General features: G+C 35.3%; 4 protein-coding genes across 9 annotated transcripts; 2 read left to right on the forward strand and 2 right to left on the reverse strand.

The window, feature by feature from the left end:
- Nucleotides 1-225: 225 nt before the first annotated feature.
- On the forward strand, nt 226-3,514 carry LOC122300580 (60S ribosomal protein L5-like). Its single transcript, XM_043111343.1, has 9 exons — nt 226-383; nt 1,116-1,185; nt 1,271-1,362; nt 1,865-1,991; nt 2,098-2,177; nt 2,289-2,405; nt 2,521-2,655; nt 2,803-2,972; nt 3,268-3,514. Exons 1-9 carry the CDS (start codon nt 381-383, stop codon nt 3,371-3,373), a joined length of 900 nt encoding a protein of 299 aa, XP_042967277.1. The 5' UTR covers nt 226-380; the 3' UTR covers nt 3,374-3,514.
- Nucleotides 3,515-3,665: 151 nt separating this feature from the next.
- Nucleotides 3,666-5,729, forward strand: LOC122300581. The gene is made up of 2 exons (XM_043111344.1): nt 3,666-4,691; nt 5,198-5,729. The coding sequence occupies exons 1-2, from the start codon at nt 4,534-4,536 to the stop codon at nt 5,433-5,435; spliced, it is 396 nt and encodes a 131-aa protein (XP_042967278.1). The 5' UTR covers nt 3,666-4,533; the 3' UTR covers nt 5,436-5,729.
- Nucleotides 5,730-5,979: 250 nt separating this feature from the next.
- Nucleotides 5,980-12,020, reverse strand: LOC122300579 (protein IQ-DOMAIN 14-like). Of its 4 annotated transcripts, none has more exons than XM_043111342.1 (7): nt 11,645-12,020; nt 10,262-10,351; nt 9,908-10,005; nt 9,113-9,613; nt 8,207-8,440; nt 7,650-7,781; nt 5,980-6,887 (listed from the first exon to the last, which is right to left on the reverse strand). In XM_043111342.1, the coding sequence occupies exons 3-7, from the start codon at nt 9,980-9,982 to the stop codon at nt 6,168-6,170; spliced, it is 1,662 nt and encodes a 553-aa protein (XP_042967276.1). In that variant the 5' UTR covers nt 9,983-10,005; nt 10,262-10,351; nt 11,645-12,020; the 3' UTR covers nt 5,980-6,167. The 4 variants fall into 4 exon arrangements, with proteins under 4 accessions (XP_042967276.1, XP_042967274.1, XP_042967275.1 ...); XM_043111340.1 differs by having other exon boundaries at nt 10,262-10,420; XM_043111341.1 differs by having other exon boundaries at nt 10,284-10,351; nt 11,645-12,019.
- A 5,508-nt stretch (nt 12,021-17,528) lies between these two features.
- On the reverse strand, nt 17,529-20,717 carry LOC122300582. 3 transcript variants are annotated; one of them, XM_043111347.1, is made up of 2 exons: nt 20,459-20,717; nt 17,529-18,358 (listed from the first exon to the last, which is right to left on the reverse strand). In XM_043111347.1, exons 1-2 carry the CDS (start codon nt 20,485-20,487, stop codon nt 17,755-17,757), a joined length of 633 nt encoding a protein of 210 aa, XP_042967281.1. In that variant the 5' UTR covers nt 20,488-20,717; the 3' UTR covers nt 17,529-17,754. The 3 variants fall into 3 exon arrangements, with proteins under 3 accessions (XP_042967281.1, XP_042967280.1, XP_042967279.1); XM_043111346.1 differs by having other exon boundaries at nt 17,529-18,420; nt 20,459-20,716; XM_043111345.1 differs by having other exon boundaries at nt 17,529-18,445; nt 20,459-20,716.
- Between the last annotated feature and the right edge of the window lie 1,019 nt (nt 20,718-21,736).

Here is a 21,736-nt window from a genome sequence, read left to right on the forward strand (position 1 = left end):
AACCCTTCACAAGATTTTGATGAAGTAGTACTTGCTCGTATGGGCTTGAGGCCCAACTGCCCAAACTAGAGCCCATGGAAACATAAATTCATTGATAGTGTTCTAGCTCGACCGCACCTTAATCGCAAACCACCCTAGAAATCACGAAAATGCCACTACTCAAGTGCTATAAAGTTCCCAAATCACAAAACCCTAGCGATCTCCTCCCAACAAATAAATCCTAACCGTCAGTCCCTATATAATCAATCGCATCCGTTTATCTCGGAGCTCCATTAGATGCTTCTAGTGCTTATATCTTTCTTTTACATTAGGCTCTCTCTCCCGAAGGCTGAGCCGTCTCTGTCCCTCTCTACTCTTTGGAGTTAGATCGAGCCTTAGTAATGGTGAGACTCTCGTACTGGGGCTCTATGTTTCCATCTTTTTGTTCACTATGCTTGAATAGTTGGTTTCATTTGGCTGATTAATCCGTCTTTGTTTGAGATATCGGTTTCATTTCTTGGCATATTTTTATTTTTTTAGAACTAAAGGTTTGTTTACTTGCTGGGAAAGTGTGGGATGGAAAGAGGAGAGCTGTGTGCTGGGTATCGTTTGCTTGATTGAGAAGGGTTTTAAACACGGGATTGTGGTTGAGTATGGGAGTTTTTTTTGGCACCCGGAAACAAGGTGGATAAAGGAGAATATTGTCGAAAATTGGAAATTCCTCATTTTAATTCTTAGGAATATGTTAATTGCTGTTCCGAAGCACGCATATTGTTGGCAATTTTTCTGAATTGATATAGTTGGAAATTAACCTCTCTCCCGTTATATTGTTACATTTTATGCATTTTTAATATGTTATTATAGGTTGTTTACACCTATTCGTTCAGTCTTATGGGTATTTTGGCACGGATTGTCTATTACTTCGTGTAGCTTTTTTTTGTATGTATGTAACTGGAAAAGAGTTGTACGTATGCAAACAAAAGACGAGTTTTATGGATCTAATTTTGTCACCATCCGGTTTGTTGACATTGTTGGCCCTCTAATTACCTTCTGCTATGTTTTGGGGTTCGGCGATTATAGTGGTGTCTTTTTAACATTTGGAACCAGTGTTCAAACAATTATTTTATTGCTTACAGGCCTTTGTCAAAGCTCAAAAATCCAAGGCCTACTTCAAGCGATTTCAAGTCAAGTTTAAGAGAAGGCGAGGTATGTATTATGTTTAATGATTCATGGTTATAATTCTGTTGATGTTATTTCTATTCTGACTGTAAGATTTCCTGAATATTTCCAGAGGGGAAGACTGACTACCGGGCCCGGATTCGCTTAATTAATCAGGACAAGAACAAGTATAATACTCCTAAATATCGATTTGTTGTGCGATTTGTATCCTAAAATATGTCTATATTAATGTTTATTCCTTCCCCGATATCTTTTTTCAATTCTTTGTTTTTTGTTTAGGTGATCACTAGGAGCTTCTTTCTTTATAGTTTGTCTACTTCCTATTTGGTCGGGCATAGAATTTGATAAAGAATGACAATTTACCATTCTTGTACATTCTTTGGGATTAATGATAAAGAATGCACGTGCATTTGGGCACTTCTTGGTATTCTGAGATCTTAGTAATGGGATTAATGATCGCCAAAAGCCCGCAGCCTAATGGGCATAACCCTCAGCTTCCAAAATGGAGGTCTGGAGTTCGAAACCCCACTCCCCCAAATATATATATATATATATATATATATATAAAAGTAATGGGATTAATGATCACATTGGCTATTAGCTAACGTGTTTGGTCTTGAGTTAAAATCAGAAGGGTTTCATTTTGGGATTTTTCCTTTTTTTTTTTGGCATTCTTTAGCGTTTCAAACCTTAACATTATTACCAGACCAACAAGGATATTACTGCACAAGTTATCTCTGCCAGTATTGCTGGTGATTTGGTTCTTGCTGCTGCTTATTCACATGAACTGCCCCATTATGGGCTTGAAGTTGGCCTTACTAACTATGCAGCGGGTATTTCTATCGTATCTCTTTTAAGAGCTTTTCTACTACCCTTTATCTTTTTTGTCTGTTACGCATGGTGGCCTTCTTGTATAATTGAATGTTGGTAATGTATCAGCTTACTGTACTGGACTTCTTTTGGCCCGTCGCGTCTTGAAAATGCTTGAAATGGATGAGGAGTATCAAGGCAATGTGGAGGTATATTGACATATATATACTATATTTCCCTTGGTCCCCTCCTGAATTAAATGTTTATCTGTTTTTCAGCTTTTGTGGTAGTTTTCTTGTAAATAAGTATTTTATTATTAGGCTACTGGCGAGGATTTCTCAGTTGAGCCCTCAGAGAGCAGAAGGCCATTCCGTGCTCTCCTTGATGTTGGTCTTATCAGGACAACGACTGGAAACCGTGTTTTTGGTGCCCTCAAGGTATTGTCAATCACAGACGTGTCTTTCATAATCTCTTAGTTCTCTATGGTTTTTACATATATTGTTATGATTAGAATTATTAATTGCATGAGTTTTTCTATGGTAATCACTATAGGGAGCATTGGATGGTGGTCTTGATATCCCCCATAGTGAGAAGAGGTTTGCTGGTTATGGGAAAGAAAGTAAGCAGTTCGATGCTGAAGTTCACCGCAAGTATATCTATGGTGGGCATGTTGCTGCATATATGAGGGTATGGATTTGTGTTCTATGTCATGCCTCTTATAGCAGATCATTGCCTTTCTTAGAACGTTTTGCAATCTCTGATATTAGTTTTAATTGTTCGTCTTTTAACTTATTAAAAATAGTTTTAATTGTTTGCCTTTTAACTTGGTACCAGACCTTGATGGAAGATGAACCTGAGAAGTACCAGTCTCACTACAGTGAATATATCAAAAGAGAGATTGAACCGGATGACTTAGAGGAGTTGTACAAGAAAGTTCATGCTGCCATTCGTGCTGAACCCTGCATGAAGAAGGTTAAGAAACAACCTCCCAAGCAACACAAGAGGTGGGGGATTTATTGTTGCTTTTTGGTGTGTGTGTGTGTGTATATATATGTGTGTGTACCTGCATATGTACGGAGCTAGTTGCCTCTTTTCATTACGTTTTTTTTTTTATTTACATGTGTACATCATGGGAAAATTTGTGGTGGTATTCTGACCAAATTCAGTTATTTTCTTGTTTGGTTGTGCTTTTGCAATACTCCCAACTGCAAAATCTTGAATTTTGTTTGACTCTGAATATCATGATTTTTTAAAGCAGAAAATATATTTTTTAACGTTCCTATTTCTGGTTCTTAACAGGTACAACTTGAAGAAGCTTACTTATGAGGAACGGAAGGCCAAGCTGATTGAGAGATTGAATGCATTAAACTCAGCTGAAGCTGATGATGATGAGGATGATGAGTAGGATTAGTGTGCAAGTGAGGGTTTCATAGATTTTGATCATCTGTTGCAGTTTAAAAGAGCGACCTGTCTATGTTTTGAAACTAATCTTTTCAGAAGATATTTGTCTATTTATGGGCAATTTTGCAGCTTGGATTGTGTGTTATTTTCTATATGGTAACTAGATTATGGGCATGGATTACGAAGATGCTTTAAATCTCGACATTTTCCTCTTCTTTTTTTACGCCATTCTGATACCCCAAGGCCCTCCCCTGCGCTCGTCTTCGAGTTTTGGTGATTTCTGCCTTTAGATTGTTCTTTGCTACGATGTTTGCGAAGTAAGGCGAACCAATTGTTTGTAGTCCATTTTCTATGAAATAGATAGGTACTGCGGTGGTTGAGGAAGCTCTCTTTGAAGTGTCTAGTTATATCAACATAGGCATTTCATTCTTTTGTCCACATGCATCGATGTATGATGCTCAGGGGAACTTCTTAAATTGTCGTGAATTATACGATAAGCTGATTACAATTAGGTCTGTCGGACGCTTTCCTACTTGTGTGGGTGGTGTCGTGCGGATTGCATGCAGAAGTGTCCGAGGGGCGAGGAATCAGTGAATCACCAAGTGAGAGGAGAAGTAGCCCACGACATGACGTTGGAAGTCTTGTCACAGGAGCTTCGGTACCCTGTAAAATTCTTTTGGGTTCGGCTCTTCATCATCTTCTCAAACATCCGAGGGTCTATATGAGAAGAACTTTTCATTGTGTGGTGAATTGTGATGTGCGGGCTATTCTTTCATTTGGCATCAACAATTGCGATTATCGGCTTACTTTTCGTTTCGATATTGATCCTGCCATTTGAACCAGACAATTTTGGTGCTCTTTCTTCAAATTTTATTTTTTAATTTTTTGTAGTTTGAAAGAACTAAGAAGAAATAATCATATAGATAATGGGGAGACACAAGAAATATATAGAACCTCAAGTAAATCAGACAGAAGAAGGCTCCACGAAGATGGAACCTTATCTGGTACCAGCCATTCCATCTGCTTCTCTTCTCATTTACTTCTTAAGCTACCAACACCATCCACTTCCTTCATTTATAGGTTTTTCTTACTACTTGTGAAGAAACAAACACCATCCGCCTTATTTTGAACTCAAGCAAGACCAGTCCGGCCACAAGGAGAGTCATGGCACACTCACTAACCCCGGCACCTCTTCCTGCAACGGTACCTATCTCAACAGCCTCAAGAGACAAGTCTCAATGCCCATCTCTAGGGTTTCAAAGAGTGTGGCTTTGCCATCAAGGTTGTGATGGAGACCTGGATTACAAACTTGTACATCGCAGGTTGGTTTTACGTTTTTCTGTTGGAGTTGCTTGTTTTTCAAGTGTTTGTGCGAAGAATGTGGACGTTGTTCCTACGTATAAACACAGTTATAAGGGTATATACGTTAGTATGTTTCTATGCAATGCTCAAGAGTATTTCCTGTGAAGGATGAACAGGTTTTAGAGCTAAGTTTGCGAAGGTAGTATCTAAGGGCTAAAATATTTTTCTTTGAACCCTCTGTATGGATTTCATCCATGAGTTATAACTTCATTTTTCTCATGGAACAGGGTTGACATTCGCTAATAAGATACTATATCAAAAGCAGGGGTGCATGCTATAAAATAAATATATTTAATCTCTTTAAAAGGCAAGATGATTAGTGAGGAACTTGTTAGGAAATTCCTCATTTTCCTCGGTAAGAGATGTAAAATCACGCAGTAGATTATAGCTTCGTAATGAGAAAACTTAGTAAAAGTGTAAACATAGAACTATAAAATCTATGACATGTCATGGGTTCATGTTGCAGGGCTGTGACATTGGGCATAGCTGGTGCAGTGCTCGGCTTGAATGTTAGCAATCGAAGTGGGAGTGCGGCAGCTAGAAGGCCTCCGCCGCCATCACCTGAGGAGAGGAGGGACCCCAATTTGAGTGGTGTCCAGGTAAAAGTTTTGGCTAGCAAAAAAAGAAAGGAGGCCATGAAAGAAGCCGTGGGCAAGCTAAGGGAGAGAGGAAAGCCTGTCGACGGACCAACTGGATCTGAATGATTTATCATCAAACGCATACCATACCACCTTAGAAGTTGCAAGTGTCTTTCTGCAGTAGATGCGCATCTAAGAATAACTATCAGACATAATTCTCATTCATTTTGAACCAATTATTGATTAATGTACCTATGATCCAATGTTCGGTATTTAATCGGGCAACTGGTCAAATCACCATGACATGTAATCTACTAGAGACTAGAGAGAGCACCAATTTTCTGTATCCATCTTTTCCTTTCACAAATCTTTTGCTTGTAAACGTTCTGCATCATAATTATGAAGATTCCATTTTGTGAACGGTGTACAATATGGCAAACTGGGACCACTCACCTTGGCGCATCTTTCAGGTTGTTTCGCTTGAGGCAATTAGAAGTGCACAGCTCCTTGTAGGATGGTGAGGCGTTGCACGGCTTGCACCGTGGAAGATGCTTCAGGTTCAGTTCTGCCCAAATGCCTTGCTGTATCATGAATGGGAATATTCACAGCAAGCCCTTCTAACACAACATTAGCACTTGCTTATGGAATCAGAACTAACAGGCTGCAGAAATCCTAAAAAAACATATATGTCATAATACCTTTGAGAAACCCAATCCTGTTTACATCCAAACCATCATCCTATTGTTTATTCATTATTATATTTTTTCAGTATCATATAAATCAAACTATCACAATACACTCAATCAAAATAGACACCACGATGGGGGATATAAAAGGCAAAAAATAAACCAAAAGAAATCACACAAATCGGTTAAATGGCTTCCTTCCAACCCCAGCAGGTAAAGAAACTGTTGAATCCACACTCAAATCCCCTATTGACTGGAGTGACTGGTTTTGGTCTAACATTCTTTGGGAGCTAGAATCCTTGTTAGAGGACAAGGAACCCTTGTTCCACTTGAAAGACCCCATCCCTTGTGTCGAAGGTAATGAAATTCGCCTGTTAGACTCGCTGCCCGGAGTCCCTGGAAACCTTTCCTTGGGGTTACTACCAGCCCTTACTTTGGCTCTAGCTGAAAATGTTGGAGTCATGTAGTTCGGAAACGAAAATGGTGGGCAGCTCATGAGGCTGTCATCATCCTTAAATGGCAGATCATAAGGGGAATTGGCTCCAGCTCTTGGTCTTGAATACCTTGACAAGCTGCTGTTGCCTAGTGAGGTTCTATTAGGAGGTGGGGTTCGAGCCTGTTTTCCTGTCATGACTATGGTTGATTTTGAGGATTTTGGTGTGGCAATATCCATATTATCAAACCCAAAATGATGTTGCTGGTGGTCACTTGATTGCGGAAGTGGGCTTGGCTTCAGCTCTGAATGCGGTCTTGGAGGTGTAAGTTGAAAGTTCTTCATTGCATGGCTTTCAGGTGGCAGCTGATGTTCTAACCAGTTCCACCACCGCGAAAATCCCCCAGATTTGATATCCTTTAGAGGTGTTTGACCTGATTTAGGAGTGGCTTTCCGCAACTGTTGGCATAGAGAGAACAAAACTCAAATTAGAAGAAAAAAATGAACCAACTGGTGTAATAACTTCCCCTTGAGCCAGTTTTGAGAAAGAAGGAAGCCAATGCCTTTGAAGTTGTTGATGGAAAAGGTGTAGGTCAATAGCATGGGTACAGACATGCAGAGTCCTATTACGAGCTTGAGTTTACTCATGACCCAAAACATACATGTTATGTTTCTTGGACTTGTTGATTCTGAGGGAGAAATTCTCAAACAATAGAATTTTTGCGTTTACAAAGTTATGACTTTGTGAGGTGCAGAACCAGTGTTTTTCAAACAGCTCAAAATTGTTTGGCTGGTCATTTTAGGCTCTCTACAATGATGGGATTCAAAAAGTAATAGTACTATAATGTTTCTTAAAACAGTGTGGCTCTGTAGATACTAAGTCCTACCTAAAAGCTCTTAACTATTGATCACCAAAAAGGTACGTGTTGGGTTCTAGACCATATACAAGAATATGTCCTTAGGATGATGCATGATAAGAAAAATGGGAATGAGAAATATGACAAAGGAATGAAAATCAAAAGACATGGTAAATGATGGTGAAGTAAACAAGACCAAATTGTTAATACCAGCAGCCAAAGTGGGTAGCTACACCAATATACACCTCCAGTAACATGGATTTGTTGGTGCATTAATGGATTTGGTTGAATAGTATATTGTTGGAGGGGAGACCATCCCTTGTGATGCAATTGAAGCTGGGCTAGATTAGTGTAATCAGAGTACCTGGTGTGAATATGCATAGGACATGGCTCTTTCTCTCTTAGCAACTGCCTCAGCCTTTTTCTGCAATCTTGCCTCTCTCTGCTCCTTTGTTAGCGAGCTATCATCCCAGTCATCATGGTTACCTGCCTCAGACTAAACCAGTGCACCACTTGTAAATTTTGTTTCTTGTAAAAGAAATAATAACATAAAAAAGCACAAAAGCGTATGTTCTTTTCCACTTTAGACAATCAAATTATCATCGGGTCTACTGGTGAGATTTCAAAAGACTATACTTCTTTATTAGATGACCCAGATTAAGATTCAGAGACAAGATGCATCACAATGTCAAATCCAGGTAAAGGGACAGACTTAAAGCCACACCTTAAAATGGACAGATCAACCAAAATGGACATGGGATAATGAGTTGATTTTTTGACAAAATTATAACTTCTGATCATATTAATCAAATCTCCAATGTTGCGCACCACCGCCGGGCAAAAGGGGGAGCATTACCGGTTGGAACCATTATGGGTACATAGCTCAAATCAAATTCACTAATCAACCATATGGAAACTTACTGCCTGGCTCCATTTGTCAAAGGTACCCTCGACTTCTTTATCATTCCTGAATTGATCTTGATGCCGAGCTTGGTTTTCTAACATCTGGATCCTCCGTGTCTGAATCTGAGATTGAACATGCACCAAGAGTTGCATGTATTTCATGGCGCTCATTGTCTGGCGCTTTACATTCTGTCCCCTCACAACTCCCTGAAGCCTCACCAGACCCTTTAATGCTCTAAAGCTTTTCCTTGCCTGTATGACAAGTACTAGTTAGGTGAATTCTGTTATGGACTGATGTTGATGCAGAATATGCAGAGTCAAAAGGGGTCTAGAAGAGTCCTTTTTAGTTTTTTTTTTTTCCCATTTAAGTCTCTCTCCTCAAAGGACCTTTAGATCTGTCCTGGATCAGATATAGCCATCCAAACCTAAAGTTAATGCAGATGAACATCTATTAATTGCTTCATCAAGCTAACCTCAACTGAGTATCAGGGCATGTTAGAGAACCCTATATTCAAATCAAGGTTGAGCAGTGATATGCCCTGCCTTTCAGTTTTGTTATCTAGAAATCTTGTGTATAAACTAGAGTCTTAGTGAGAACACTGGGCCAACAATTCCGGTCAAATGCAATCCAAAAAGAAAGTTTGTGACAGCTTCATTTATGGACATACTGGAAAACAATTGCCTTTAACATCAGGAGGCCTCCATAAAATGGATGCGTCTATTTGATAGGATATTAATCTGAGTGGTCACATGTGGCCCAAGAAAAAGCTTACCAGACAGAAAAATTAAAATGAATTATGCTATTTGTATTGGATCTTTATTTGATATTGTCAATATTTGCTTGTTAGATGTGGTGGGACACAACAAAGCCTTGAACAATTCTTTTTGATATTATCCAGTTAACAAGAGACATTGGACGCTTACCATATAACCTCTAAAGGTTGCTTGGATCTTAGTCGCTGAAGCATGTTGGTTTCTTAGTGTTGGTTCTGGCCTGTGGCTAATCTCCTTTTGACGAACAATCTGAGGAGAAGCAGCTCCAGGGGAAGCAACCCTTGGAGAAGCAAGCCTAGGAGAGTCAACCCTTGGAGAAGCAGGCCTAGGAGAGTCAACCCTTGGAGAAGCAGGCTTAGGAGAGTCAGCCCTTGGAGAAGCAGGCCTAGGAGAGGCAACCCTTGGAGAAGCAGGCCTAGGAGAGGCAACCCTTGGAGACGCAAATCCAGGAGGCACAAACGGGGATGTGTTTGGTTGCTCAGGAGGCGTGGGAGGCCTAAAAGTTACTTTTTGTTGCTCTTTTTCAAAATCACCAAAAATTTTCTCAATGCTGCTTGGCTCTTTGAATAGAGGAATGAATGAATTGGACTCCCCATGCCTTAGATTTCCTAAACCCTTCTTCTTTTCTTTTGTGCTTTTCTTCTCTTGGTCCTGCAATTTTATGAAGTAATAATGGAGAGATGCTATTTGTTTTCAGACAAAAGAGGTAAGTGGAACTCGGTGGTGTAAATTTACAAGGGAAGCAACTCAAAGCAAGAATGACAAGTAATTCAATAATTTTAGTCACTTGTTTTGTGTCGTTACTTATTAACAATGCCTCACCAACAATTTATCTTTTTTCTTTTAATATTTTTTTATTATGCCATCTCTAAAACTCTAAGACTGTAATTATTATGCATTTTCAGTTTCTTCCCTGCACCCACCCTGTGTAAAATATTAACTTACATCGACTAGCTTCTCCTTAGAATGGTGAATAAACACCCTCTTGATTGCAGAAAACCAACTGCCTTTCTTTCCCATGTTCCTAGCATTACTGTTTCTCCCTGTAAAGGAAGGTGAAATCAAATAGTTCAGAAGATGCATGTCCATATATGTATGAGGGCATCTATACTTATGCATGTGTATATATTTGAATCTTCATAAATTATTTAAGTATTACATGACAATAAAATAAGTGGGTGCCAAAATCAACTAAAGAAAATTAGCATCAGGAGAACATTGTAGCATATGATTCGTATGCTTGGTCATGTTGATGATTATAAAATATTATGAATGTGGATTAAGGCTATTCAAAAGTACCCAAAAGTCACATGATCCATACATTATTGACTTCTTCTCAAATTCCTCTTCCGAAGCCTTTATTGTGATGTGCTGCTAGGTATCCCTTTCCTACTTAACATGGAAAAACACAGAGATCTGAGATGGCAAATATTCTGAGGTGATATGTATTCCTTTAACCTGAATCAACAAGGAAAAACAGAGATATATGAGTTGAAGGTATGGGATGCCTTTCAAGCCACGGGCATAATTAATTCTGAGGAACTAGTACAACAATTTACTGCATAGAAGATTAGCCACTGCCACGTTGTAGACAAAAAAGATTACACTAATCATCAAGGAGGAGGGCCAACTACCAGGTTTATACTGCAGGTTTTAACTACCAAATGGGGGGTGATTACATGGCCAGATGGGCCAATTCCAACAACCTGACTGGAAGCAATCCCATTCATTGCATCTCACCTCAACTTCTAGATCCAAACTTTATTTTTAAGCCACCGTGATTTGTATTACTTTATTTTCTTTTACTTTTTTAATGTTTGCTCATATAAAAATAACTATGAAATGGGGATCAAAGAAATAAAATAGAATAAAAACACCTCCCTTCAAAAAGAACAGAAGAAACAAAAGAAAAAGTTTCATTTATAGTCAGAGACAAGGAGGGCACGGGAATTGTCAGATTGGGTTCAAATGTTTGCATCATGTAACAGAGACACCCTCTAGGATTTTAAATAAGATATGACTAAAGAATTGCGTTTAAAACATCAACATCGTTCATCTGTATATGGTTTAGAGGTCCATATTATTACCAACATCTAAATACAAACAAACATACTATGTCAACCAGAATTATCTAATAAGACAGAGGAAACAAAGACTTTCATTTTTTTAATTAAGGCAAGAAATCTCCACAAGGTTGAGCCCATTTATTTGTGCAGGGATCATCTATCTTAACAACGAACACTTTTGACAAGATGAAAAACCATTCAAGTATTACGAAACGCCGAGAGAGAGAGAGAGAGAGAGAGAGAGAGAGAGAGAGAGAGAGAGAGAGAGAGAATTTCTTGGGGGTGCAAAAGCTGTTTTTTTTTGTAAAGAAAACTTATTTTAAGAGTTTAAAGACAGCAATTCTCCGAGGGAACATCAGACATCAGAGGGCAAAAGGGATCCAAGGAAACAAGGAATTCAGTAAGAGAACTGTCTTAAAACTGAAACATGATTTTCCATCGAAAAAAAAAAAACTGAAACATGATTCCAATCCCTATAACAGAAGATGCCCACTTTTAAAAATCCTGCTTTAATTAGTTTCGTCAAGAATTCATACGTAATAATCAGATAACAGAATTAACATAAACCAAAACTCTACACAATTAATATGGCTAAGGTAACTGAGACCATACGTACCTTGCAAACCTCCCGACCTTCCAAAAACCCTTCAAAAAGCTGTTTTCAACAGAAAGGAAGAGCAAAGCAGACAAGAGCCTTCTATCTCTCTAGCCTCCCTCTCCTTCCTGTGTCACAAGCCTCTTTCTTCTACCTTTCTTTAGCAGTTTCTCTCACTAGAACTTTGAATCGTGTTCTTACTTGTATGAATTTACTTTTCTTCCTTTGCCACCTTTAACCTTTTGTGGGATTTATAATTCTTTTCCCTTTTGGCTTCTCAAATCATCATCATGACGAGAAGGAAAGAGAAAGACGAAGGGATTGGCCGCTTCCTCACTCAATGTGGCCAACTTCAACTACCTTTACTTCATTGGGAAGACTATTCTGCACTTCAGAAACAATTCCCACTTTAATTAACGGTTAGGTTTGTCACAATGTTTTTGTTTTCCTTTCTCTTTCTTTTATTTTAATGTAATTACCTCGTCATCATCATCATCATATTTCTGCCTCACCAAGATTATCTCTACTTTACGCGCCACTACAGGTGGGTGTAACATATTTGCCAATAGGGGAGGCAGAGCATTGCGTAATAAAAATGAGATAATTTTACATAAAATATAAAAATTAAATAAAATTTTATTAAAATTTTATATTTTAATATTATTTTTGTTTTAAAATTTTAAAAAATTGAATTAAGATTTAAAAAAATTAAATTAATTATTTATTATATTATATATGAAAATTTAAAAAAATTATAATAATTAAATAAGATGAGATATTTTACAAATTTAAAAGAGTAAAATCTTTTGATAAATTGTGATAATCCAATGAATTGAGAAGCCACTTAACTCCGGGTTTGGCACAATTGTTCTATTTGAAAAATGATACATACAGTCATAAAGTGAATAAGTCTCCTGTATTTTATTTTTTTTAAAGAAATAAATAAATACAAAATTTATATAAAGAATTAATTTTTTAATATTAAAAAAGTAATCTTTTAAGAAAAGAAATACGCGTAACCTCGTACCATAGTAACCAACTCATACTTATGACAAATGATGATGTCGACACTAGCCAAAGAAATCAACGAGAGATCATGTATCTAAATCTAGATCTAACAATACAAGGTTATGCAATAGGATAAAAATAATTAAAAACAAGTATAAATGTAAAGAAACAATTAACTCAATGATTTAAGGTTGAACGTGGCTTCTTAGGGAATGCTTGCTACCACGATTATTTTGGTCATCGTACTTCATACTTCATGAAACAATGAGGGGTTCACGTGCTTTTTGTTTTTGTTTTTTTTGGTTTACAAAGTATGATTTAGAGTTTTCTTAATAATGATATACGTTTTTGTATTAAGATCATACATTCTCTTTTCAATTGTTAATTTGGTGTGATGGTTACGGCAAGAATGTTGACTAATAGTTGTTATGCTTTGATTGGGCATGGTAATAGTACTTGTTCTTGATGGAAGCATTATGCTCTGTTATAGGTGAGGGTGATCACCTAACCAACTCTTGTAAAATTCCTTTTATTTTTGAATTTCGAATCTTCACAACAACCCTGAAGATTTATTCGTCCTAATTCATAATACACATGACTAACCAATGAAATGTTACCCATATTGTTTTGGATGTGTTGTTTCACACTCCTGCTCACGATCCTGTAACCAAAGAAATGAGAAGGTTAGAAGGGCATGAAAATGCTTCTAATACCTAAATCAGATAAGTAACTCAATCTTTTCAATCAAAGATAGAGGCAATGATTGCGTCCCTAGTAGGTGGACATCGATGGATATATATAAAGTGAGGATGTGTCTCTTTGAGCTTTGTAACAATCTAATCTCTTATTTGAACTCAAATCTAAGTTTCATGATTTGAATTTCTCTCATTATCTAATCCTCATATAGTCGGGGAAGATTGTTGGGAGATCTTAACAAGTATGAATTTGATAAGGTTTTCTCCTGTGGATGATATAAATTGTTACCAATGTCCACAACCTATTTGGGGCGTTTGCGTAAGGCCCACATTTTTGGGCCCAGAGGCTCATGGACCTTGAAATTGGGCCTATCGGATCGGTGAGGGGATTCTGGCCCTTCCACATATAGATTATAAATCTCTGATTACACAAATCCGATTCCAAAAAAATAATTCCAATGGAGTCATTTATGCTCTATATGAGCATTTTGTCTTTGAAATTTATATTTATAAGCTAATTTGGAAGGTATCATTCAAGTTGTTGATATGATACAATTTAACTTTAAAAAAATTTAAAATTAAATACCTTTACAAATCGAATTATACTACAAAACAATGTGTAAATGTGTCGGTTTCCACTCTTATCTTTTGTTAAACAGTTGAGTGTTTATTTACTTGTTATTTTGAAAAGAAGTGTTACAATGTCAAAGAGACTATATAAAAGTAAATTTATAAATTGATGTAGTTTTATATGATATATTAGATATATTGAGTTTTGCTCTTTTGGTTAGTCCCACATAAGTGGGAAATGAAAAGGAGTAAGGCCCTAATGCCTATATAAGGGGGTTCCTAATGCCTATATAAGGGGGTTAAGCCTTATTGATTTAAGTACATTAGTTGAAAGCTTATTTAGTAATTTTTTGACTTTAGTTAAATTCTTCTGTTGTCTATTTTTGTAAAAATGAAAAAATGTGTAAAGTTAAAATTTTGCTAGTGGAAAAACTTTGTGGGTATGTTTGGGGTGAGGAGAAAAATTGTGTGATTGTAACAATTTTTTACATAGTGAATTTTCTTATTTGAGTTTAGTGATTTTTCTCTTGTTTTAGAGTTTCTACCTAAATATCTTGTGTTGTTATTATTTCTTTATTTTTCTTGTTATTCCTGCAAATGGTAGATCTTAGTGGGTGAATTTAGGAGGTCTAAATTTTCAATAAGATATATTTTATATTAAAAATAATTTTATAATTTAATATATATCATATCAAATTATATCAATTTGTGAATTTTTTTATTATTAAAACAACCTTCTATTCAATATTGGAGCGTGAGATCAAGTTGCTATAGATTGAGGTGGGAGCTGAAACCCTAAACTAGGCTCTCATTGTACGACTAAAATGACAGTGTGGTGCCCCGTGTCGACCGCAACCATAAGAAAGTGGGCCCAAAACACTAAAAACAAAAACGAGGCATGTAATATCAGCCATTGGATGAGTATAATTGTGGCAACTCGGAAAGCATATGATTATGTTTGCACATAGATAGATATGTGGAGCATTATAACAAGTACTCCCTCACTGTCTGACGCAGGACGAGTCCGACACAGACATAGCAGAGCTTCTATTGTTGGCCAACCCCAGGTTCTAGAATTGAGTTTTAACAGCTTTGGAGAAACAAGAGAGCATAGCTTTTACCCTTTTCCCTAATCAAGCTCCATGTATTATAATTGAAATGAGTGCTACTATTTTCATAAAAAAAAATTTTAATTTTTTATTTTATTTCATAAATTGACGTAATTTTATCTGATCTGTTAGATTTACTTTATAATAAAAATAATTTTATAATCTGATAAACCACATAAATTTATAAAATTATTTTTATATAATTTCTTTATAATTAAAATATTTTTCAATTAAAATACATAAACAAGGGACTGCGAACCTCAATCACTAGAAAATTCTTTCAACTCCAAACCCAACAAAGAAAGTGGACAGTATGTCAATACCTCTTAAATCTTTGTTTAAAAATCTTAACTTATGGTAATTTGATATCTCACAAAAACTCATTTACAACAAAAGAGACCAATAATTTTATTTAAAAGCTTTTACATCACATATTATCTACGTGACATAATTTAATTTCGATCATTCTTATAATAATATTTTTGGAAGGATTGGAATGGCGGGCCGCTCTTGCCAGAGTCAGTGGATTCGACCAAAATATGGACCTTATCGATGTTTAGAATATGTATTATTAGTCAAATCCTTAATGCCTTACACGTTAGTCCACTCTCTTAATCTTAAAGAAAAGAGAACAGAAAAAAAGAAAGAAAAGAAAACCCTTCTCTTCCACGAGGGAGCGTATGTCGTCGATGATGTTAGATTCCTCTAGATCGGCTGTCACATTATTAGAAAAACTGTCATATTTAAAGTTACGTTTTATTGTTTGAGATGAGTTGAATTAATTTATATCTAATAATATTTTGAGAGTTTTATTAAAATAATTTAATATTTTTTATTAAAATATATAAAATAGATTGAGATAAATTTAATATTTATATAAAAAATTAAAAAAATAATAAATCATATCAATAATTAATTTGAAATAAATTAAATATCATTATCAACCAAACACAATCTACGACTCCTCGTGGCAGCATGTCAGAAAACAAACAAAGATAGAAACTTGTGGCCGCATGTCAGAAAACAAACGAAGATAGATACGGTGTCGTCGAATATATTGTCCACTAGTATTTGAAACTTTTTGGTAGGTCAACTAATAAGATAAGGGACGTTAATCTACAATAGAAATATTAATTTTCTCACGATATAAAAATTAAAAAGAAAAGATACCCTAATTTTTTATTTAAGAAAGAAAGATAATATAGCATGATTGTTGAGACAGAAATGTTTGGTGGGCTGGCTTTTTTTATTTTGAAAAGAGTGCAATTAAAGAGTTTAGCATAGTATTATACTATACTATAATTAATGTATTTTTTAATTAATTTAAATTTGATAAAGGGGGGCGAGACACTGAAACACTGTCTATAATTTATTATAAACCCTCACTAATGACGGAAAAAATCGATTGAGTGTGATGCGCTCATATTATGTTATTAATACAACTACCGTTGCTCTTCAATCTCTTCATCTTTGCTTTAGAGTGGCTTATAAGCAAAAATACTAGAGTTTAGCTTAGCTAGGGTTGTTAAAGTACTATGTTTCATGCTTCTTAGGACATGATTGGAGATCCGAGGAAAACTACAGTCTACATGAATTGCATGTGTTTCTTTGCAACCATCATGATGTGATGCATAGGCATGGCCATGATCATGCAGATCTTTTTCATTTTTTCCCCTCAATTGCATTTTCTAATTAACTTATTTCCGTTTTTTCATTAATTTTCCCAATATTCAGCTGAATTTTTTTACACAAAAAACTATTGGAGTGAACTTGAATCCTTATTTTTTTGAGAAATTAAATTTTGGCCCCATGAACTGTTTTTATTTTTCTTGTGTACACTACTCTAAACTACTAAAATTCACAATTTATATCTCAAGCAATCAAGTTTTGACAACTTGAATCCAAATTAAAATTTAATAATTATTTGCATCGATGAGAGAATGACACGTGGCCAATTTCAGCTATAAAAAGATGATAGAATGTGCTATTAATTATCAAAATTCAGTAGTTTAAGATCATGCAAACTGAAAAACCATGAAACTTACGAGGTGCTTAGTGTAATTTTTCTCTTTATATATGTTAAGAACGTGTTTCACATTACTAATTACACATATACCTGTAATGTAATAAGAAGGCGGCACAGTGCATGTGCCCAGTGAAACTTCAATGCCTAAATTAGAGAAGTGATCTCAAGTAAAGTGTATGAATGAATCTCAACGTGTTATCTTTAGGTGCTATTTATAGAAGTGTGATATGATAAAAATGATCAATTTCTAAAATATATCTTGAAGGCTCTCTGTAATACTTGGAATGATTTCATTTCTAATTAGTCGGAGGCATTATCCAATATCTTCAATGTGTATCAATAAGATTACCCTTAGATTTGTACTGAACTATTGGACTTTCATTATAATGGGCCGTAAATATCAAATATCCCTTTCAATATATATAAGTAATTTGGAATATAGTTTTAGTTGAGAACATATAATAATAATAATAATAAAAAGAGCTGAATCTTTCAACTTTGCAGAAATATTCAAATATATAAAGAAATATTCAAATATATAAAATCATCCAACCGAACAAATTAATTCCGGATTTTTTTTTCCATAAAATAATTGATTACATGAAAAATTGCCCACATATATATATGAAGGTAACCCGATCAAATAATGAAAAATGATTTCCCCCCCAAAATTTACTATAAACTACTTATAATTTCGATCAACTACTGATTCGATCATGATTATCATGCATGTTCTTCCCCTGCCATAACCATTCTACTGAGACGACTGGGCCCAAGCTTCTTCCTTCTCATAATACTTCTCCTCCTTATAGCTTCCATTTGATTCCTCCTCCTAACTTGCATCATTGCTTCTTCTTCAACCACAAATCTTCTCATCAAAACATCATCCGTCAGAGACTTTCCCCGGAAAACTCTTCTCCCACCTTCCACACTAAGTCTTGGGGTAGGAATATTATAATTTACTCCATCCTGTGACGTGGGAAACGTCGTACTCGACTTTGAGTATCTTGGGTAACTGTTGCTTCTTCTGGGTGGAATCTGTTCAGCTCGGAAATTAAGCTCCTTGTAGGAAGAGATTGGTGCACAAAGACAAACTCGAGTAAACGTAGTGGTGGCAATCTTTAGAGAGCTGCATTTGCTTAGCTTGTTGTTTCTAGTATATAATTTGGAGCTCGCATGAGTTGGATGATCGATTTCTGTAGTGGCTCTGGAAATGGTACCTCTCCATAATATTGTAGCATTTTTCGTAGGGATTTCTCTGGACTTGGAAATGGTACTTCTCCAAACAGTGGCCATCTTCACTGCTCTTTGATACCAGGCCGGCTTCCTATTCATGCGAAAGATCAAGCACGTACATGATGTCATGCTTTATTTCTTGATATGTAGCAGCTTCGTGGATTGAGATCAATCGAATCTATAAGAACTCGTTATTCCAGGAATGAAAAAAGAAGCAGAAAGAGCAGACACTGAAGAATCTGAGAGACCCCAAGAACTACGAACTACACATACATGCATATATATTGATGTTTTACAATAGGCAAGAAGGGCAAAGGAGATATATATATATATATATTAACGTACGCGTGACCTTCAAGATCGAAGAACCATTTTTATAAGCCATGTATGGTGAGAAAAAGTACAATTATTTGTACGTAGTTCCAAAGTCGTCTGAGGTTGTTTTGAAAGAAGAAAGTTGAAAGTAATGATCTTTGACGAGTTTAGTAAACCCAAAACTGAACACATTGTAAACCGAAAGTGATCCTAATTATTCCTTCAACGGTCAAGTTTAGACTCAGCCTTGAGTATTCGTAACGGCCAAGCGTTTGACCCCAAAAGACAGGCGGGCCAAGATCGACTTATGGTTGGCTCTGCAGTAGTATAAAAAAGAGAGGATATTCATACTCAGAAAAGCAAGCTAGCGTCGGTATTTAAAAAAAAAAAAAAAATAGAAAATATAAAGTTCATATAAAAGAATTAAATTTTTAATATATAATAAATCCTACTATTTTTAAAATGACTACGTACGTGATGTTTATACAACTCATAACTATATCTAACATTATTTATGTTTAGTAATTTTATAAGTTATCTATCATATCAAATTATATTAATTTATAAATTTATTTTTATAAGATTATTTGGTAGATGTAACATGTCATCAAACACTTTGTTACCGGCCTTTTCTTTTTATTAAACTCTTGATAATGTATATTTCTTTTTGGGGGCTGGTTTAGAAATTATTTATAAACAAGTACCACAGCTTTGAATGATCTTAAATGATACCGATCGAGTGGCGCATGCATAATTTAAATGATCTTAATTAAAAAGTTTGTGACCAATATTGTATATATCGACCAATGACCGTTAAATATTCCAAGAAATTAAATGAACGATCGATGCAAAAGGGGAGATATTCGGGAAGAAAATAAAATAATATAAAATGAGATGAAATGAAAAATATATCCTGCCTAAGGGGTAATTAGTTAAATACAAAAACACAAATAAACTAATTATGTACTTATTTTATTTTTGTTTATTTTTAATTTCTTCCAAATGGTCATAATAGAGTCTATAACAAAAATTGACTTGTTACAACGAAAAAAACCGAGGTAAAAAGTCTAATTTTGTAGTTATATGTTTTTCAAAACTTTCCCTAGCTCTGTAAATTAATTGTTTTCCTTCCCATGAATTGACCAAAAGCTTGGCGTTATAAAGAAGACGATCTAGTACGGACCTTGACTACATTAATGGTCCATAATAAATTAATTTTCAACCTTTTTGTTTAATATGAGTTTATAATTTTAAGAAACATCTTGTGTATTGAATCAAGTAAAGGATCTACAGAGATAGGGTAAGGATACATCTTATTCTTTACTGCCCCTAATATTTAAGCTATATATATGTATATGTTTTTGTTTCCAAAGTTATGCTTTGGGATAATCGTCATAAGTCAAATTTATTGATGGATTATTTCATTTATTTGCTTATAAAATTAAGGATGAACTATGGATAGCATCGACCCAATGGATCGACAAGCTAGCAGAATGATGAATTAACCTATTAATTAATTACCCATGGCTTTGGATTAGAGGACATGTTCATAATTATAACCATCATGGCTTGGCTAAAAGTTGTAAAACATAATTGACAGCATGCAGGATCCGAGAATTGTGATCTCAAGAACATGATCTCAAATTTGAGAATTTTGCAGGGAGATCGAGCAAATAGTAATCCTTAGTAAGAAAGGCGGAAGAGATGCAAACAATCTAAAACGATCAAGTAGTACTATTTTTTACCAGAATCTAAAATGATCAAGGAAATCTCTTGAATGCAATATTGTTTACAGAACATTGAACACGTGACACAGCAATATATTTTAAAGTATATGTAGCAGAAAAGTTGTAGGAGTAGTGTTTTCTTGGCATACCTTGTGTTTGAGTTCTTGGGATCTTGCATTAACTAAACCAACTGGAGTATGATGAGTACGTGAGAGCTGTTGAGAAGAAGAGCAAAGAAGTTTCATGATCTGGGCTGATCAGAATCGTGAAGAACCTTTTCCTGCAATTTGTAACTCCAAGATGGGGGGCTGGCAATGTCTTCTTTTCCCGTTCTCCATTCTTTATTGCAACCCACCCCCCCTTCTTTTGCTTTGGCAGGCCTGATTCTTATAATTGTTTTTGAGAGAGAGAGAGAGAGAGAGGTTGAAATTCCACAGAGAGAGAGAGGCAAAGTAGATTGTTGGTAGCTTTTAGTGCAGTTACTAAATAGCCCCCAATTACTTTTACTTTAAAAGAGAAAGTTCCATTTTTGATAGGGTGTGGAAAGTATATCAAGACCCCTAGTAATAGCAGTCATGTTTTTAATTAGTTCCTGATTGTGAGCAGCAAATGAGATTTGTTATTAGGGTATTAATTTAGTAGAAAAATTTTTAACTACAAAGAGATTATATAAAAATAAATAAACTGATATAGTATATCAAATTATAAATTTATTTTTATTATAAAATAAAATTACATCAATTTATAAATTTATTTTATATAATTTTTTAATATCTGTAGTAGTTTATATATGTATATATGTATGTATTTATACTAAAATCTATGAGATAATGTTGTGAGGCTTAATTTCTGAATGATATGGCTTTATATTTTTATAGTCCTAAAAAGAAGAGCAATGAGGTAAGGTGCGGGCACGCATAAGGTGCTAAATAACATGCTAATGGATGGCATCATGATTCAGTCTGTGGGTTCTGCTCTATCCAGAATCCCCAAAAACTGCTTCTTTTAGGAAAAGTGTGCTTGTGTTGGGATGGTGTGCAAAGTAATTAATGGTTTTTTTTTTTAAATGTCAAAAGAATAGTCATCCCGATTTTTTTTGAAAAATTATGATGATCATTCGATTTCTGGTGAATTTGGAAAAGTGCTAATTGTTTAATTTGTGAGTAATAATTTTTCTTTTTTCTTTTAAAAAAAATATAATAATAAAAAAAGAATCCAAAGACAATGATGGAGAAACAATTTTGACAATTTTGTTGATTATTCGTCAAAAGTCTCTTGCTCTCAATTCACACATCGATCGATCTTTCCATGTTTTTAACATTTTTGTTGCATCTTACATCTTATGCTTTGCATACGAAGCTTTAGAAAAAAATGAAGGAATGTAAGCAATATTAATTGCTCAAAAACTCTAAATATAGGCCGGGAAA

The sequence above is a fragment of the Carya illinoinensis genome, chromosome 2 (assembly GCF_018687715.1).
Source record: "Carya illinoinensis cultivar Pawnee chromosome 2, C.illinoinensisPawnee_v1, whole genome shotgun sequence".
Taxonomy (NCBI): domain Eukaryota; kingdom Viridiplantae; phylum Streptophyta; class Magnoliopsida; order Fagales; family Juglandaceae; genus Carya; species Carya illinoinensis.